This window comes from Nicotiana attenuata, chromosome 2 (genome assembly GCF_001879085.1).
Source record: "Nicotiana attenuata strain UT chromosome 2, NIATTr2, whole genome shotgun sequence".
Classification (NCBI taxonomy): Eukaryota; Viridiplantae; Streptophyta; class Magnoliopsida; order Solanales; family Solanaceae; genus Nicotiana; species Nicotiana attenuata.
Genome location: NC_031990.1, coordinates 54,816,649 through 54,833,947, shown reverse-complemented (window position 1 = coordinate 54,833,947; position 17,299 = coordinate 54,816,649). Strand labels below are relative to the sequence as shown.

The 17,299-nt window shown below is 39.2% G+C and overlaps 1 protein-coding gene across 1 annotated transcript; it reads right to left on the bottom strand.

Moving 5' to 3' along the window:
• LOC109219864 lies at positions 11,436-12,371 on the bottom strand. The gene has a single exon (XM_019384332.1). The coding sequence runs from the start codon at positions 12,369-12,371 to the stop codon at positions 11,436-11,438; it is 936 nt and encodes a 311-aa protein (XP_019239877.1).

Genomic DNA, 17,299 nt, shown 5'->3' with positions numbered 1-17,299 from the left:
ATACATAGCTACCCAACCGGTAGTAACTGCCTGACCGGCCGTAGCCCGGTGGTAAATGCATAACTGCCCGATCGACTGTAGCACGATGGTAAATGAAGATGCATGACTGCCCAATTGGTCGTCACACAGTGGTAAATGAATAAGCATGATTGCCCAACCGGCCGTAGCACAGTGGTAAATGAATATGCATGACTGCCCAACCGGCTATAGCACGGTGGTAAATGAATATGCACGACTGCGCAATCGGCCGTAGTACGGCGGTAAATGAATATGCATGACTGCTCAACCGGACGTAGCACGGTGGTAAATGCATGGAGATGCATGTATCACTATATTGTTAACATTAATATCTTTATCATATGCCTCAATGAAGACATAAGAACATACTTAGACATGCTTGAATATCCCTTTATAGGAATGAATAAGGTAGACATTCTTAACTGCTAAGAGTAGAATCACTTATGGAATAACATTAAGTTTACGTATCGTTACTTGGATCATCCAAAAGATGAAAGGATTGGCCTTAACGTACCTTACTTGAGGAATTTATCAAACACTTATACTTGAGCTTGCCAAGAACAACTTTTGCTCCTTCTAAATCTTTGAACAAGAATAAAGCACTTCTTATGATCATGCCATATTTCATGTTACTGGACATATGGAGTATCACGGATGTATTTTTCTATGTTTCTAAAGTAAGAGACTCCCTATTAATAGAAGGAGAGATTTCAACCTTCTTTCTATACCTCAATTCCAAAAGAAGTATATGTATAATCATGAAGGCTTAAGGCTTACATTTCACGTGTAAATAAAGCACATCAAGTGCTATGACACATGTGCACTTTGGTGCCATCCTTGGCCAACTTCATGCCATGTGGCAACCCACAAATTCCCCTAAAATGCCACCTAATCTCACAAACCAAAGAGTCACCATTTGTCTTGATCAAGACCCATACTTGTTGCCACGTAAATGCTTATCCACCCCACTTATTTGATGACTAAGCCACCAAAACTCCCTAATATTGCCACCTAGCTCCAAGACTTGCCTAGTCAATATTGAATTTCCTACTTGCTGCCACCTTAATCCTTATAAAGTTGATTAGTCATGAGTCCCCCTTATCCTCATGATTGAACGTGGATTCATACAAATGACATTTATCCACTTATAACTAATTTCATATTCTATGACTTTATACCAACATTTAACCAATTATTCACACAATAATTTCCTAGGTCTCGATTCACTTAAATACTAACATATTTCATATACCTTACCATCATGATCATTGGTATAGCACTAGTCCATAAATATGGGGTATTATACCTGTTGATACCCAATTTTTCCCCAAAATATTTTCAAAATTGCATATATACCTTCAAAATCATGCATCAATAGCAGTTGGTATTTTTCCATAATTTTCCTATATTTTATTAATTTACCCAGCATTTTATTTTCAATAAATAATTACAGAATTGCATCACAAGCGATCTCAAAAGCATTTCTTGATTTAATTTATTATTTATGGTCCTATCTAAACCAAATTATTCCGTAATTAGCCAAATTGGCATCGTTTGGCTACAATTGCAATAACATTGCAATTATAGCCCAAGCATATAATTTTATACTATTTTTTGACCGAAAATTAATCATTTGTATTTTTAATACTAAATAGTCATTTTTAACTATTTTCTATGCATGAAATTAATTTTGTGCAATTACCAACTATTTTTGTAAATTGTTTTATTTAATTTAATTGGGTATTTAATAAATAGCCAATTTTATTTCAATTATAACCTATTAAAACCAGCCCAAATCACCTAATTACACTAGCCCAAAGACCCAGGCCCAAACCTAAATCCTACCCGACCCAATCCCTGCTCCAATCTGGACCGTTGATTAATTCTAATCAACGATCCAGATCCCCCCTTTCCTAATTTAACCTAATAGACTAGCCCTCCCCCCAAACCCTCATTTTCCTCTTTTTCACTCCGCCGTTACACTCTCTCATTCTCTCTGCATAACTACGGTTCCTACTTGCCGGCCGTTGGCTCGCCGGTATCAATGGTGGTTCCACCACCACCCCTAGCCTCCTTGGCTCCCCCAAACGCCGGATTCTTGCCATCTCGAAGGTCCTCAAGGGACCAGTGGCTGTTCACTCGCACCTATGGCCTGATTCTCATTGTCCTTAGGCCACCATGGCTCGATTGAGTAAGATCGTCCGATTTTTTTTGTTAGACCTATGGTTTCTAAGCTGGTCTCTCTTTATCTCTGGGTCATTTTTCTCGAAACCCTAATTTTCTCTCTTAACTCTTTAGATCTATAACAGATCTGAGAATATTTGAACTATTTTTCTACTTGTTTTATGAAATCCTTTCGATTTTCAAAGCGTCGCTTCATTTTCCTTCATAACTAGGGTTTCTGAAACTTTCTTTAAGAACGATTTTGATTTCTAAGTGTTGTTCCCTGATCCCTGAGTGTTTTATAGGGTTTTGTTAAGCTTTCCCTATAAACCTAACTAGTTATGTTGAAAACCCCTAATTTTTGGCTTTAGTCTTGGATTCTGAGTTCGTCTCTACTGTTTGTTCATTCGATTTGTCTATATGTTTGATTCTCATGAATATGCTTCGATTAATTAGAGTATTTTATGATTTTCACCCTAGTAATATCTTATTAAGGTTTCCGATTTGATTCTCCTTGTTTATACTCCGTTTATTGGTTTATCCATGGAAGTCTATACTATTTCCCTTAATGTTAGTATTATTTTTCGATTTTTGAATCCTTGATTTACTATGTTGATACCCTTATACCGATTTTCGGCTATTCTTTTCCTGTTTCCATAACCCTTAAATTATTTTTTACCTTATTATGTGGTTGACTGTATTATTAATTGATTCCTACTGTTATTTCCTTAATTAGACGCTTATGTATCTATCTCTAATTATATATTCTGCACCTATGTTGTTTGAATCTTTTCCTTATTTGTTACCTGCTTTCTACCGCTGGTAAAATTACTCCCTTAATTAAGGGAGACTTGGCTGATTTTCATTCTTAATTGATTCTGTAGTTCTATAATTGCTAAACAATTAATTCTTGCCTTATTTACCTAGCTTTCAAACTATTATGTATACTCTCTTCTCTTTTCATTACACACACGAACACATTGGTTCAAAAAACTCTCTCTCACACAAAAAACACTCTTCTGCTCTCTTTTCTTCGGTTAATTGCTATTGTTCTAAGTCAGCCGGCTACAAGCCAAGGCTGATTACTCTACTCTCTTGCTCCTCACTTTGAGTTTACTATCTTCTTTACTGGTATGTTCTGATTTCAATTCAAGTTTCAAAAATAATATGTTTCTTTTACTGCTTCAGTTCATCCTATTTCTAGTATGTTTTCACTTATGGTTTTGTTGTTCGACTTGCAACTAATATGTTTACTTCATCACTTTATCAGCATGCTTCTGAATGTGTCCCCTCCCTTAGACTCATCATGTTTATGAAATGTTATCCCCCTCCTTGTATACCCCAATGTGGCCCTTCCTTACTTATGTTTCTCTGATTTCTGGCATGAACCTCTCTGTGCAAAGTAGTTAGGCTATCCTTAAGTTACATGATTCTGTGTTAATTCTAAAGTTCCCTAACCTCTTAGCATATTGCTGATTCTATGCTTAAGTGCTCCTACAACTATGTGTTTACCTATGTGACCTATGTGTCCCCAAATCCCACTACCCCTGTTTGTGGTTGCTGAACCTGCCTTGGCCCTATGTTTCTTGGTTATGTATGAACCTGTTTTGGGTGCTGTGTTTGGACTGTTGCTTGTTACTCTACTCTCTTTTCAAAAATGTCCTATTGAATAACTCCCCCTGTTGTTTTACAAAACTATTTCAAACAAGTCTCTCTTCAAACTGTTTTCCTGCTTAATATCTCAGCAAGAAGTTCACCCCGTACGAGGCCCAGTATTCTTTATTGGAACGCACCTGTTGTGCTTTGACTTGGGTAGCTCAGAAGCTGAGACATTACTTCTGCGTCTATACTACATATCTCATATCGAGAATGGATCCCTTGAAGTACATCTTATATTTTATGCATCAATAGTAGTTGGTATTTTTCCATAATTTTCCTATATTTTATTAATTTACCCAGCATTTTATTTCCAATAAATAATTACAGAATTGCATCACAAGCGATCTCAAAAGCATTTCTTGATTTATTTTATTATTTATGGTCCTATCTAAACCAAATTATTCCATAATTAGCAAATTGACATCGTTTGGCTACAATTACAATAACATTGCAATTATAGTCCAAGCATATAATTTTATACTATTTTTTGACCAAAAATTAATCATTTGTTTTTTTTAGCAAATCCGCTAGGCAGGTGCCTAGGGCTAGTTTTATTAATAACTAAAAAGAAAAAAGAACCACATAGGAGCAGTACAAATAAGGGGGACAATAGCACTAGTAGTGTTGCCTCTATGCCTTGGCCATATAATCACTCCTCTGCGCCTCACAATGCCCATATGGCAGCCTCATGTAGAGGAATCATGGTGTAGCTGCCAGCAAAGTCTCACGAGGGCATATAATCTCATGGCCACTTGGATATCTTTCCAAAGGCATCGGGCTAGTGCAACACAGACTAGGCTAAACCTTACCTTACTAATCCTATTGAGGCAAATAAAAAGCCTCACCTACTAGCAAGCATGCAAAAAGAACGACTAGCTAGTACTAAATATTCTATGATCATCACAGAGTTTATAACATATTCTGTGATGATATTACATAAAACTATACTAATGTGATGATAGAATAAAAAGATGAAGAAACCACTATGGTGTTCTCTTTTCTCTAATCTTATGAAATCTTCAATTTGTAGATTCTTGTCTTCGTCCACCACTCTTTTCAGAATGTCTTCAAAAATCATGCTTTTTTCTTCGAACGATTGGACTTTGTAGATGTAGTTTGAGTGATCTGTTTTTGTTTTGCATTTCTCATTGGGAGTCTCCTTATGTTTGCATCTTCATTTACTCTGCCGTCCCAACTTTTATCCCTTGTACGAGACTTCTTACTTTTTCCGCTATGCATAGGTGATAAGTCCCCTTTTCTTGCTGCCTCTTCCCTACACTGTTGCAACATTGCATCTTCCTCTCTTTCTTCATACAATTCTCTCCCCAAGTGCACTGGTTGTGGAACATTTTGGACCATATCAAGTGTCACCAATGCAGATTGTCCTTGTGTTTGTGTCACCATTGTCTTGCTTTGATGTAGTTCTATTTTTTGCAACTTGTTCCTGCGCTTACTCACAGGCCCAGAGCTAAAGGTAGTAAGATTTACAGGATTTAACGAATTAGAACTCGCCATTGCATCCAAAAACTGTCTCCCCTCCTCTGAAATAACTAGACAGGTTTCAACAATTTGATTATGTCCAGAATTTACTGCTTTGTCTTCTCAATCACGTATTTGAGTAGCATCTGGAATATCTTTCTTTGTAGACGTTGTTGCATGTGTACTGGTTGTTATACCTGGGAGCTGTCCAGTTTTTGGTGTTGGTGTTGTTGTTCGATCTCCAGTAGGATTTGTATTTGAAGGATTGGAACCAATTTGCTGCTGCTGCACAGTAACTGTAGTAGCTCCTATTGCTGCATTTTGCTTACCAGATTTTGTGTAACTTTTGGGAATAAAAGCAGGAGCATTGAGGTTCAGATTGCTCTTGGGACTTGCTGCTGGCACTTGATCATATTTTTTAATTGCCATTGAGTCAATCTCCTCTCCTGCACTATCATGATCAACCTCTTTATCTGCCTCTTCTGATGAATATCCAGCGAAACCATCACCCCAATCCTCCTCTTCATCATCCTCACATTTGATAGCCATCATCCGCACATTTGCTTGTATTACCTCATTGTTATTCCCAGTTGACACCATAGGCTGCCCAGATTTTCCTTCAAATTCCCTAAAGGAACACAATGACTGAGAGGGGACATCAAATACAGATTTGTTCAAGGTAACCAAAGGTTGTGTAACCATGGTAGCTTTCATCATCATTTCATTATGAGCTTCCTTGATTATTTGTTCTACATTGGGGCTGGAAAAATGCAGAACAGGTGCATTGGAACTGTGAGTTTGGATGCCAATAAGTTCAGCCACTAAATTGGTCGTTGAGTCCTTTTGTCGAACACCCATATTTTTGTCCAAATTACCACTGTCTTGTCCTCCCTTTTCATTTCTGGGCATGGGAACAAGTTGTTTGGATATTGCTTGCTCCTTTACATCAGTTTTAACACCTTCTGGATCCCCAATACCTTTAAGAACCTCGAACATATTTGAGCTGGAATCAATGTTAACGTCATTTCGTCGAACACCCAGGTTCTGCAATTTTGGTGATCCCCCTTTCTTTGTAGGCGATTTTCTACCTGTTACTACTTTCATTCTCCTCCTTTTTTGTTCAGATCCTCTCCCTTACCATTCTTGCTTATTTTTCCAGTAGCATCTTCAATCATTACAAAGTTATTCCCTACTTTTTCATTGCCTGAACTCTGAGCCACAGCTGGTTTATCAGAGATTTGTTCTGCACTTTTTTGCTCACCATCTGCAGTTGAATCTCCTGCTTTCTTGTCTATAGTTCCTTTCCCAGCGTGTGATTTAATACCAGCCTTTCCCTGTTGAGTCAAAACTAGCTTCTCACCAATACCCTCATTGACCCTAACAGTTTGGCCAGCTGCTTCAGTACCAGCTGACAGAATTTTTGCAGCATTAGCCAACTCTGTTTCCTCTGTTTTTTTAGCCTCTGGATTTTTAACCTTATCACCTGAGAAATTGCCATTTAGTGCCCCATTACCTTCCTGTAGCTGACCCTTAGAAACTTGTTCAGCAGCAGCCAAGCCTTTACTACTTTGTACAGCTGCATCAATTCGATTAGCAACATTTTTTGAGCTAGGATCACTTGACAGAATTTTTGCAGCACTAGCCAATTTGTCATAAGCTTCGACAATTGGATTGACAACATTAGAGATCCTTGCTAAAGCCACCTTAGCAGGCACATCTCGAGAAGGCGGATGTGGACCTTTGTCGACCTTTGAAACATCACCAACATGATTACCTACAGAAAATCGATTTGCACTGTTTTGCATAACAACTTGCTTTTCACCTTGAATTTGTAAGCCCTGCTGTCCAGGTAATGTGTTACCAATAGCAGAATTGTTACCAATAGCAGAATTCCTTACATTCCCATTGTTCTGCACAACAGTTTGTGTTCCTCCTTCTATCTGTGAGTCTTGATGCTCATCTGCTCTTTCCTTTGTTGTTTCCTCCCCCTGCTGCCCAGCTCTTTTTGCGTTAAGATAAGCTCTAGCATCTCCTTGCAATCTATCCAACTTGCCCAGACCTTCCCTTTCATCCACCACTGCAACATCTACCTGATTATTCTCGATCCTCCAACGACATGATTTTTCATCGTGTCCCTGGTGTTTACAACAAGTGCAGTACTTTGGTAGATTATCAAACACGATCTGCTGGTAATGTTCTACTATTTTTCCAGAATTCATGTCCACAATATTTATCCTAACTCTCTTAGGATGTTTGTCCAATAAATTGATCAACACCTTAACCCTTGCCATGCTTGGTCGTGTTCGTTCTTGAGTCGCCTTGTCAACTGCAAGAGGCTTCCCTACTGCTGAAGCTATGGATAATAACGATTTCTTTGCAAAAAAATTGGCAGGCAGCTCTGGTAAAGAAATCCAAACCACAACTTTTGAAGTTTCTTCTCGAGGATTGAAACCTATTGTCCATGGGAAAGTCCTAAAGAAAAATTCATCTCCTTTTGCCTTAACGTAACCGGTTGTTCTTGACAACACCTGAACATAATCTTCAAAGAGATCAAAACGTACCAAGATATGATGAAACTCTAGCTGTCCAACGTTGCAATAACCTTTGACGTCGAATTGTTTTGGAATTAACTGTCGTAACTCTTGAACATCTGGTTTTCCATATGAAAATTTGAGAATTACTGCCTGATGCAGTCCTTCTTCGATGGTGAACTTGTTCACCTCTTCAACTGTGAATTCTATAGTTGGTTCTCCATGGATCATATGAACAGGAAGTAATTCCAGTTTTGACGCAATTGCACCAGTTTTTGTTTTCTGAATTTTTGCAGCATAAGACTGTTTTGGATTGTTGTTTGTTACTGTTTCTGAGTTGTTTTGGATTGTCTCTCCCACAACCAAAGGATGAGGAGAGATCGCAGCAGCCATGGCTGCCAAGATCAGAAAAAAAAGTCGCCAACCTAGAGAGAGAAAGTAGAGAGAAGGGAGAGCTTCAACGCGGTTTTTTTAGCAAATCCACTAGGTAGGTGCCTAGGGCTAGTTTTATTAATAACAAAAAGAAAAAAAAAGAACCACATAGGAAGAGTACGAATAAGGGGGACAATAGCACCAGTAATGTTGCCTCTATGCCTTGGCTATATAGTCACTCCTCTGCGCCTCACAATGCCCTTATGGCAGCCTCATGTAGAGGAATCATGGTGTAGCTGCCAGCAAAGTCTCACGAGGGCATATAATCTCATAACCATTTGGATATCTTTCCAAAGGCATAGGGCTAGAGCAACACAAACTGGACTAAACCTTACCTTACTAATCCTATTGAGGCAAATAAAAAAGTCTCACCTACTAGCAAGCATGCAAAAAGAAAGAACTAGCTAGAACTAAATATTCTATGATCATCACAGAGTTTATAACATACTCTGTGATGATATTACATAGAACTATGCTAATGTGATGGTAAAATAAAAATATGTAGAAATAACAGTAATGTTCTCTCTTCTCTAGTGTTGTGAAATCTTCAATTTGAATCCGCTTGTCTTCTTCCTCTACCTTCTTTAAAATGTCTTCAAAATTCATGCTTTCTTCTTTGAACGATTGGACTTTGTGGATGTAGTTTGGATGGCCTGTCTTTGTTTGGCAACTCTCATTGGAAGTCGCCTTACGTTTACATCTTCATTCACCCTGCCGTCCCAGCTTCTATCCCTTGTACGAGACTTCTTACTTTTTCCACTATGCATAGGTGACAAGTCTCCTTTTCTTGCTGCCTCTGCTCGACATTGATTTAGTATATCATCTTCCTCACCCTCTACATATGTATCTCTGCCCACAATCACCGGATTTGGCATGTGTTGTTCAAAATATTGTGTCACCATTGTATTTCCCTCCTGTTTATTAACCAAGCTTGTCTTGTGTTGTTGTTTTTCTATACTTTGCAATTTGTTCCTGCTTCTACTCATACGACCAGTGCTACCAGCAATAACATGTAAAGATCTGATAGGATTTGGACTTACCATTACATCCAAAAGCTGCCTTTCCTCTACTGAAATATCTGGAATGGTTGTCACAATTTGATTCTGCCCAGTCTTTTCTGTTACTGTTGCTGCACCACCAATAATAGGATTAACAGTTGAGTTGATTGGATTAGGCTGCTTCTGCTCAACATCAAGGATTGGGCTGGTTAATAATAGGATTAACAGTTGAGTTGATTGGATTAGGCTGCTTCTGCTCAGCATCAAGGATTGGGCTGGTTGCTACTGTTTGTTGCTGCCCCGATATCAGTGCTGCTGTTGGTCGATCCTTACCAGTTGGAACTATCTGCTGTGTTTGTGTTGCTGGAGCATGCATTGAACTACCAGATGGAGTTGCTGCATCTTGAATCAACTTTCCAACCACTGCTTTGTGACTAACATTAGTTGGAGAATTTCTAGGAACGAAAGCTGGAGCATTGAGGTTCCATTTGGTCGTGGGACTTGACACAGTTGTCCCATGAGGCTTTGGATTTATTGGCAAATCAATCTCCTCCCCTGCACTCTCTTGATCCACTTCCTGATCACCTTCTTCTGAAGAGTATCCAGCAATACCATCACCCCAGTCCTCTTTATCGTCCTGCTCCCTTTGATCTTTCCATAGCTTATTTTTAAAAACCATATTCCTCAACTTAGCTTGAATAATTTCGTTGTTATTCCCAGTTGATAGCATGAGTTGCCCAGATTCCCCTTCAAACTCGCCAAAAGACACTACTGATTGAGAGGGGATATCATATACGGATGTATTTAATATGACCAAAGGTTGTTTAACCATAGCAACCTTCATCATCATCTCATTCTGGGCGTCCTTAATGATTTGTTCTACATTAGGATTGGAAAAATGTAAAACTGGTGCATTGGAGCTATGTGCTTGGATGCCTATAAGTTCAGCTCCCAAATTGTTCTTTGAGTCAATTCGTCGAACTCCCATATTTTTATCCAAATCAACATTACCTTGCCCTCCTTCTTCATTGCTGGACCTTAGAACTAGTTGTTTGGACATCATATTGTCATCACCAACTGTTTCCTTTACTTCAGGATCCCCATCTGTAGCAAGGACCTCAAAAAAATTTGAGCTGGAGCCAACAGGTAGATCATTTGGTCGAGCACCTTGGTTCTGCAATTTTGGTGAAGCCCCCTTCTTTGCCGGAGATTTTCTAGATGTTACTACATTCCACTCTCCTTCCTTTTTGTTCAGTTGTCCTCCCTTAACCTCCTCAATGACATTCCCAGTTCTATTTTCAAACTCAGTGCTCTTATAACCAGTTTTTTCATACCCTGAAGTCTGAGCCACAACCTTTTTATCAGAGGTTTGTCTACTTAATTGCAGTCCACTTCCAGCAGGTTTTTGAAATGTATTAGCCTCAATACCTATATTACCACCTGCTGAAACCTCTCCAATCTTTTCCTTATCCTTTCCGCCACTATTTTGATCTCCAATTTTCACATCAACTGCTGCAGTTCCAGCCTGTGTACCAATCGCAGCTCGATCACTAATAGCACTGTCCAATGTTTGTTTCTCAAATTGAGAATTAACATTGGCACGATCTGTAACAATTTTTAGTGCACCATCAGTTGGTTGTTTTGACAAATCAGCACCAATAGCACATTTACCACCTGAGGAACCAATTCCAACCTTTGCCTTATCTTCTCCTGCATTGTTTTGATATGTTGCTGCCATATGCATTGTTCCATTCCCAGCTTGTGCATTCACAATGGCTCGATCAGCAGCAGTTTTTAAAGCACCAGCAGTAGCCAAATACATCCTTGTAAACACTGTAGATGCAGGGACATCCCTTGAAGGTTTAGGAGGCCTCTTGTCCAGTTTTACACACTCCTCTATAGGCACACCTGGAATTGTAGTATGTGCTGCTGCTATACTGCTTGCTGCACCATCAATACTACACACCACTCCATCTCGATTTTGTTCTGTATTCTCCCTATCATAAGTCTTCCCAGTTGACAGATTTTGTACTGCACTAGCAGGAACAGCACTTACTCGATTCACCTGGATATCATTGATCTCATTAACAATTTGTTTTCCTCCTGTATGCAATACCTGTTCCTCTGCATTTTTTTTGTTTGTCTGCTGCATCACTCAGTTGTACAACCCTCTTAGAATTAGAAATTCCCTAGCATCCCCTTGTAATTTCTCACCACTGCCCAGTTCCTCTGTTTCCTCCCTCTCAACTACATCCCCCTTACTTTTCTCGAGCCTCCAACGACACAATTTTTCATCGTGTCCTTGATGTTTACAACAAGTGCAGTATTTTGGGAGATTATCATACACAATCTCTTGATAATATTCAACTAGCTTCCCAGATTTCGTATCCCCAATATGAATCCTAATTCTCTTAGGATGTTTATCCAATAGGTCTAACAACACCTTAACCCTAGCCGTGCTTGGTCGAGTTCGATCTTGAGTCGCTTTGTCCACAGCTAGTGGCTTTCCCACTGCAGATGCTATGGACATTAGAGACTTCTTTGCAAAGAAATTTGCAGGTAACTCAGGTAAGGAGATCCAAACAACTGCCTTCGAAGTTTCTTCTCGCGGATTAAATCCAATTTTCCAAGAAAACGATCTAAAGAAGAACTCATCTCCCTTCGACTTAACATATCCTGTTGATCTTGATAAAACTTGAACAAAATCTTCAAACAAATCAAACCTTACCAGAATATGACGATATTCCAATTGTCCGATATTACAGTAGCCCTTAACATCAAATTGTTTCGAAAAAATCTGTCGCAACTCCTGAAGATCAGGTTTTCCATACGAAAACTTAAGGATTACTGCTTGAAGAAGACCTTCTTCGATGGTGAATGCATTCACTTCATCTATAGTGAATTCTACTATTGGTATACCATGTTCAAACGTAACTGGACATAATTCTAGTTTTGAAGCTTTTCCGGCAGAAACTTTTCCTACAAGCTGAGTTGCATAAGATTGTTTGTTACTGGGATTTGGACGTGATTCTATGGTATTTTGAATTGCCTCTCCCACAGCCACAGGCTGGGGAGAGGTTGCAGCAGCCATGGCTGTACCTCAACGAGAAGGACAAGTTAGAGAGAGAAAGTAGAGAGAAGGCAGAGCAAAACGTCTAAAAAATACTTCACATCCAACGCGGGGGGGGGGGGGGGGGGGGTTGGGACATTAATACAACACGAATAATTCTGACTTGTATTTATGAATTTGGTAGACAACTAAATAAAATCTGACATACCTAGGAATCACATATTTCTTAAGGTGCCATGAAAAGGCTAAGAAAATAAGAACAGAGCTCGGCACAAGCGACAATCAGCAGTAACAGCAGTGGACAACAACAATTTCTAGCACCTCAAACTCCAGAATATCCATCCTTAGCCAACTCACGCGTCAACACTCTGTTAAGCTCCACTCAACAACCAAACTTCATTTTTTTTTAAAAATAAATCTTTGAATTTTAGATCTGAACTCTTTAATTTTTAGCTCTTTGTTCAGAGAGAGAGCAATCGGGATGAGGGAATGGCGCTAGATTTTCACTTTGAGGGAGGGGATGGTCAGTTTTCTCCGTTGAAGAGTGAAAGAGGAGCGTCGTTGCTCTTAGAAATTGGGGAGGAGAGCTTTTCTTATTTTCTTCTCCTGTGAATGATCCCAGAGAGTAGCGCCGTTCTTTTTCAAGGGGGTCTCCTCATCTCCCCAACGCGGGGTTTTTTTTAAGCAATCCACTAGGCAGTGCCTAGGGCTAGTTTTATTAATAACTAAAAAGAAAAAAAACGAACCACATAGGAAGAGTACAAATAAGGGGGACAATAGCACCAATGGTGTTGCCTCTATACCTTGGCTATATAATCACTCCTCTGCGCCTCACATTGCCCTTATGGCAGCCTCATGTAGAGGATTATGGTGTAGCTGCCGGCAAAGTCTCACGAGGGCATATAATCTCATAGCCATTTGGATATCTTTCCAAAGGCATAGGGCTAGAGCAACACAACACAAACTGGGCTAAACCTTACCTTACTAATCCTATTGAGGCAACTAAAAAGCCTCTCCTACTCACAAGCATGTAAAAAGAAAGAACTAGCTAACACTAGATATTCTATGATCATCACAGAGTTTATAACATACTCTGTGATGATATTACATAAAACTATGCTAATGTGATGGTAAAATAAGAATATGCAGAAATCACAGTGATGTCCATTGTTCTCTAATTTTGTGAAGTCTTCAACTTGTAGACACATGTCTTCATCCTCTACTCTTTTCAAAAAGTCTTTAAAATTCATGCTTTCTTCTTTGAACGATTTGATTTTGTAGATGTTGTTTGGGTAATCTGCTTTTGTTTGGCAACTCTCATTGGAAGTCGCCTTACATTTGCATCTTCATTGACTCTACCGTCCCAACTTTTATCTCTTGTATGTGACTTCTTTCTTTTGCCGCTATGCATAGGTGATAAATCACCTTTTCTTGCTGCCTCTGCCCGGCTTTGGTTTAAGATGTCATCTTCCTCACCCTCTGCATATATATCTCTACTCTCAAGCACCAGATTTGGCAATTGTTGATCAACACCTTGTGTCACCAATTTGTTTTCCTCATGTACTCTAACTATGCTTGCCTGATTTTGTTATTTTCTTTGTAATGTAGTCCTGCTCCTACTCCCACGACCAGTGCTATAAGCATTATTATTTAATGAGTGAGGAGGATCAGTACTTACCAGTGCATCCAAAAGTTTTCTTTCCTCTAACAAGATATCTGGAGCAGTTGTGACAAGTTGTTGCTGCCCCGACTTTGGCTTTGTTGCTACTTCACGGTCACTACTGTTTGGATCACTTTGATGCTGCTGCTCAATAGGAGTTGATGTGATTACAATTCGACTTGTATTCTCGCCTAGTGTGGTCTGCTTTGACGTTGTTGTTGCTTCTTGAATTAACATTCCATTTGCTGCTTTTTTCATAACAGGAGCTGATGCACTTCTGGGAATAAATTCTGGAGCGTGAAGGTTCAATTTGCTCACAAGACTTACTGCTGTTGTCCCATTAGGATTAGGCTTAGCATCCAGATCTTCACCTGCACTTTCTTGATCGACCTCTTGATCCCCCTCTTCAACTGAGTAACCTGCAAAACCATCTCCCCAGTCCTCTTCATCATCTTCCTCTCGTTGATCTTGCCACAATTTGGATTTAATAGCCATAAGCCTCACGTTTGCTTGTATAACCTCGTTGTTATTCCCCGTTGACAACATGAGCTTCCCAGATTCTCCTTCAACTTCCCCATATGACTCCACTGATTGGGAAGGCACATCAAAAATAGAAGTGTTGAGAGGGACCAATGGTTGTTTAACCATGGTATTCTTCATCACCATTTCTTTTTGAACATCTTTGATAATTTGTTTAACTTGGGGATTAGAAAAATGCAATTTAGTAACGTTATAACTGTGGGCTTGAATATTCACCAGATCAATGCTTAAAACGTTCTTTGAGTCATTTAGTCGACTGCCCAACTTTTCACCCAGTTCATGACTGCCTTGTCCTCCTCGATCATTGCTGGGCATTGGAACTAACTGTTTGGATGTCTCATTACCCTTTAAACCTGTTGCATCAGCTTCAGATTCCCCAGCATTACCAAGAACCTCAAATGTATTTGAGTTAGATCCATTGTTAAAAGCGTTCCGTCGAATACTTTCTTTCTGCTGTTTTGGTGAAGCACCACTTTTTGTGGGTGATTTTCTTGATCCTACTAAGTTCCAATCACCTTTCTTATTGTTCATATCTCCTAACTTATCATCCTCTACTATATTCCCAGCCTTACTTTCCTTTAACAAGCTCTTATTACCCATGTTTACCTTCCCAGAAGTCTGGGCAACGTCTTACTGTCAGAGGTTTGGTTTGCAAAATTTTGTTCTCCAGTTGCCCTGTCTAGTGTTCCTGTCTCAGCATGTGAATTACCAGCAGCCTTACCCTATTGAATCAATTCCATCTTCTCACTAATTTCCTCATTGACCTTAGCAATTTGTACAGGCGCCTCATCACGATCAAAATCCTTCTTTGAAGCTGTACCATCTGATAAAATTTTTGCAGCAATCGCCAGTTTATCATATGCTTCTACAATTGGATTCACAACATTAGAAATCCTTGCTAAGGCTAACCTAGCAGGAACATCTCGTGAAGGCTTAGATGGACCCTTATCAATATTGCAAGCATTCCCAGTAACATTAATAGGAACATTAGCTGTATGTTGTCCTTCTACCCTTGGAACTACCTGCTGCTCAACTACATCCTTATTTGGTGCATCATCTAATATCTTCCCATCTTTCTCTGCTACTTCTCTACCAATTTGTACTGCTCTTTTAGCAATTAAATAGTCCCTAGCATCCCCTTGAAGTTGTTCAACCATATTAGTCTCATGACTGGGCAGAATACTTTCCTCTAGCGTACCTTCTGCAACAACCTCCTATTCTTCTTGTTTCTTCCTTAATCGACACGATTTTTCCTTGTGCCCTTGATGCTTGCAATACGTGAAATAACTTGGGAGATTGTCATAAACAACTTCTTGATCATGCACGATGGATTTTCCAGTAATTCTATCCGTCATAAGAATTTTAACTTTTTAGGATGTTTGTCCATAATATCCAGTATGACCTTAACTCGAGCAGCACTAGGTCGAGTTTTCTCTTGCGTTGCCTTATCCACAACAATTGCTTTACCCACAGCAAATGCAATAGATAACAATGACCTCTTTGCAAAGAAATTAGGAGGCAAACCTGGGAATGATATCCACACAACTGCCATTGACATTTCCTCCTTCGGATTGAAACCTAACGTCCATGGAAACGCTCTAAAGAAGAATTCCTCACCTTTAGATTTCATATATCCTGTCGCCTTTGATAAAAATTTAACATAGTCATTGAATATATCAAATCTCACCAACAGATGACGATATCCGATATTACATCGACCTTCAATATCAAACTGCGATGGAAGATTCTTTCTGATCTCTTGCAACTCCGGTTTTCCATATGAAAACTTCATCACAACTTCCTGATGCAGACCTTCTTCTCTTGTAAATTCATTAACCTCATCCATGGTGAACTCAATTATTGGCTCTCCATGCACGACAACAACAGGAACCAAATCGAGTTTTGACGCGGCATATTGTTTTTGTTGAAGCTGGGCTGCGTAAGATTGTTTTGGATTGGAATTTGTTGGATGTTCAGCAGTGTTTTTGTTTGTCTCTCCCACAGCCAAAGGCTGAGGAGAGATCACAGCAGCCATGGCTACCAAAAGCTTAAGAATCGCCTAGAGAGAGAAAGTAGAGAGAAGGGAGAGCGGGGTGTGAATGAGAATCTCAAATCATAATGCTGATATGATTTTTTTTTAATTTTTTTAAGCAATCCACTAGGCAGGTGCCTAGGGCTAGTTTTATTAATAATAAAAAACGAACCACATAGGAAGAGTACATGTAAGGGGGGCATGGACCTTACCTTACTAATCCTATTGAGGCAAAGAAAAAGCCTCATCTTCTAGCAAGCATGTAAAAAATAGGAACTTGAAAGAACCAAATATTCTATGATCGCCATAGAGTTTATAACACACTCTACGACGCTATTACAAATGATGATGCTTTGAAAATGATAAACTAAAACCATGTAGAACTTATAGTGTTGCCCCTCATTTATCAAAATTGTGAATTCTTTAATTTGAACTTCCTTAAAATCCTCTTTACCTGTCTTCAAGTAATCTTCAAAATTCTTCATTTCTTCTCCGATCTATTGGACCTTGTAGATGTGGCAGGGGCAACCCCTTTTTGCTTTGCAGCTCTCATTGGAAGTTGTCTGAGTGTTACTCCTTGATTAGCCTCCTTCATTTTACTATGCTTAGGAGAGAAATCTCCACTTGTGGCTGCCAATTCATCTTCTTCTGCTTCATCATAAATATCAAGACGTAAGTTGAGCTCTAGTTTTTGATTATCTTCTTCTTGTAAAATCA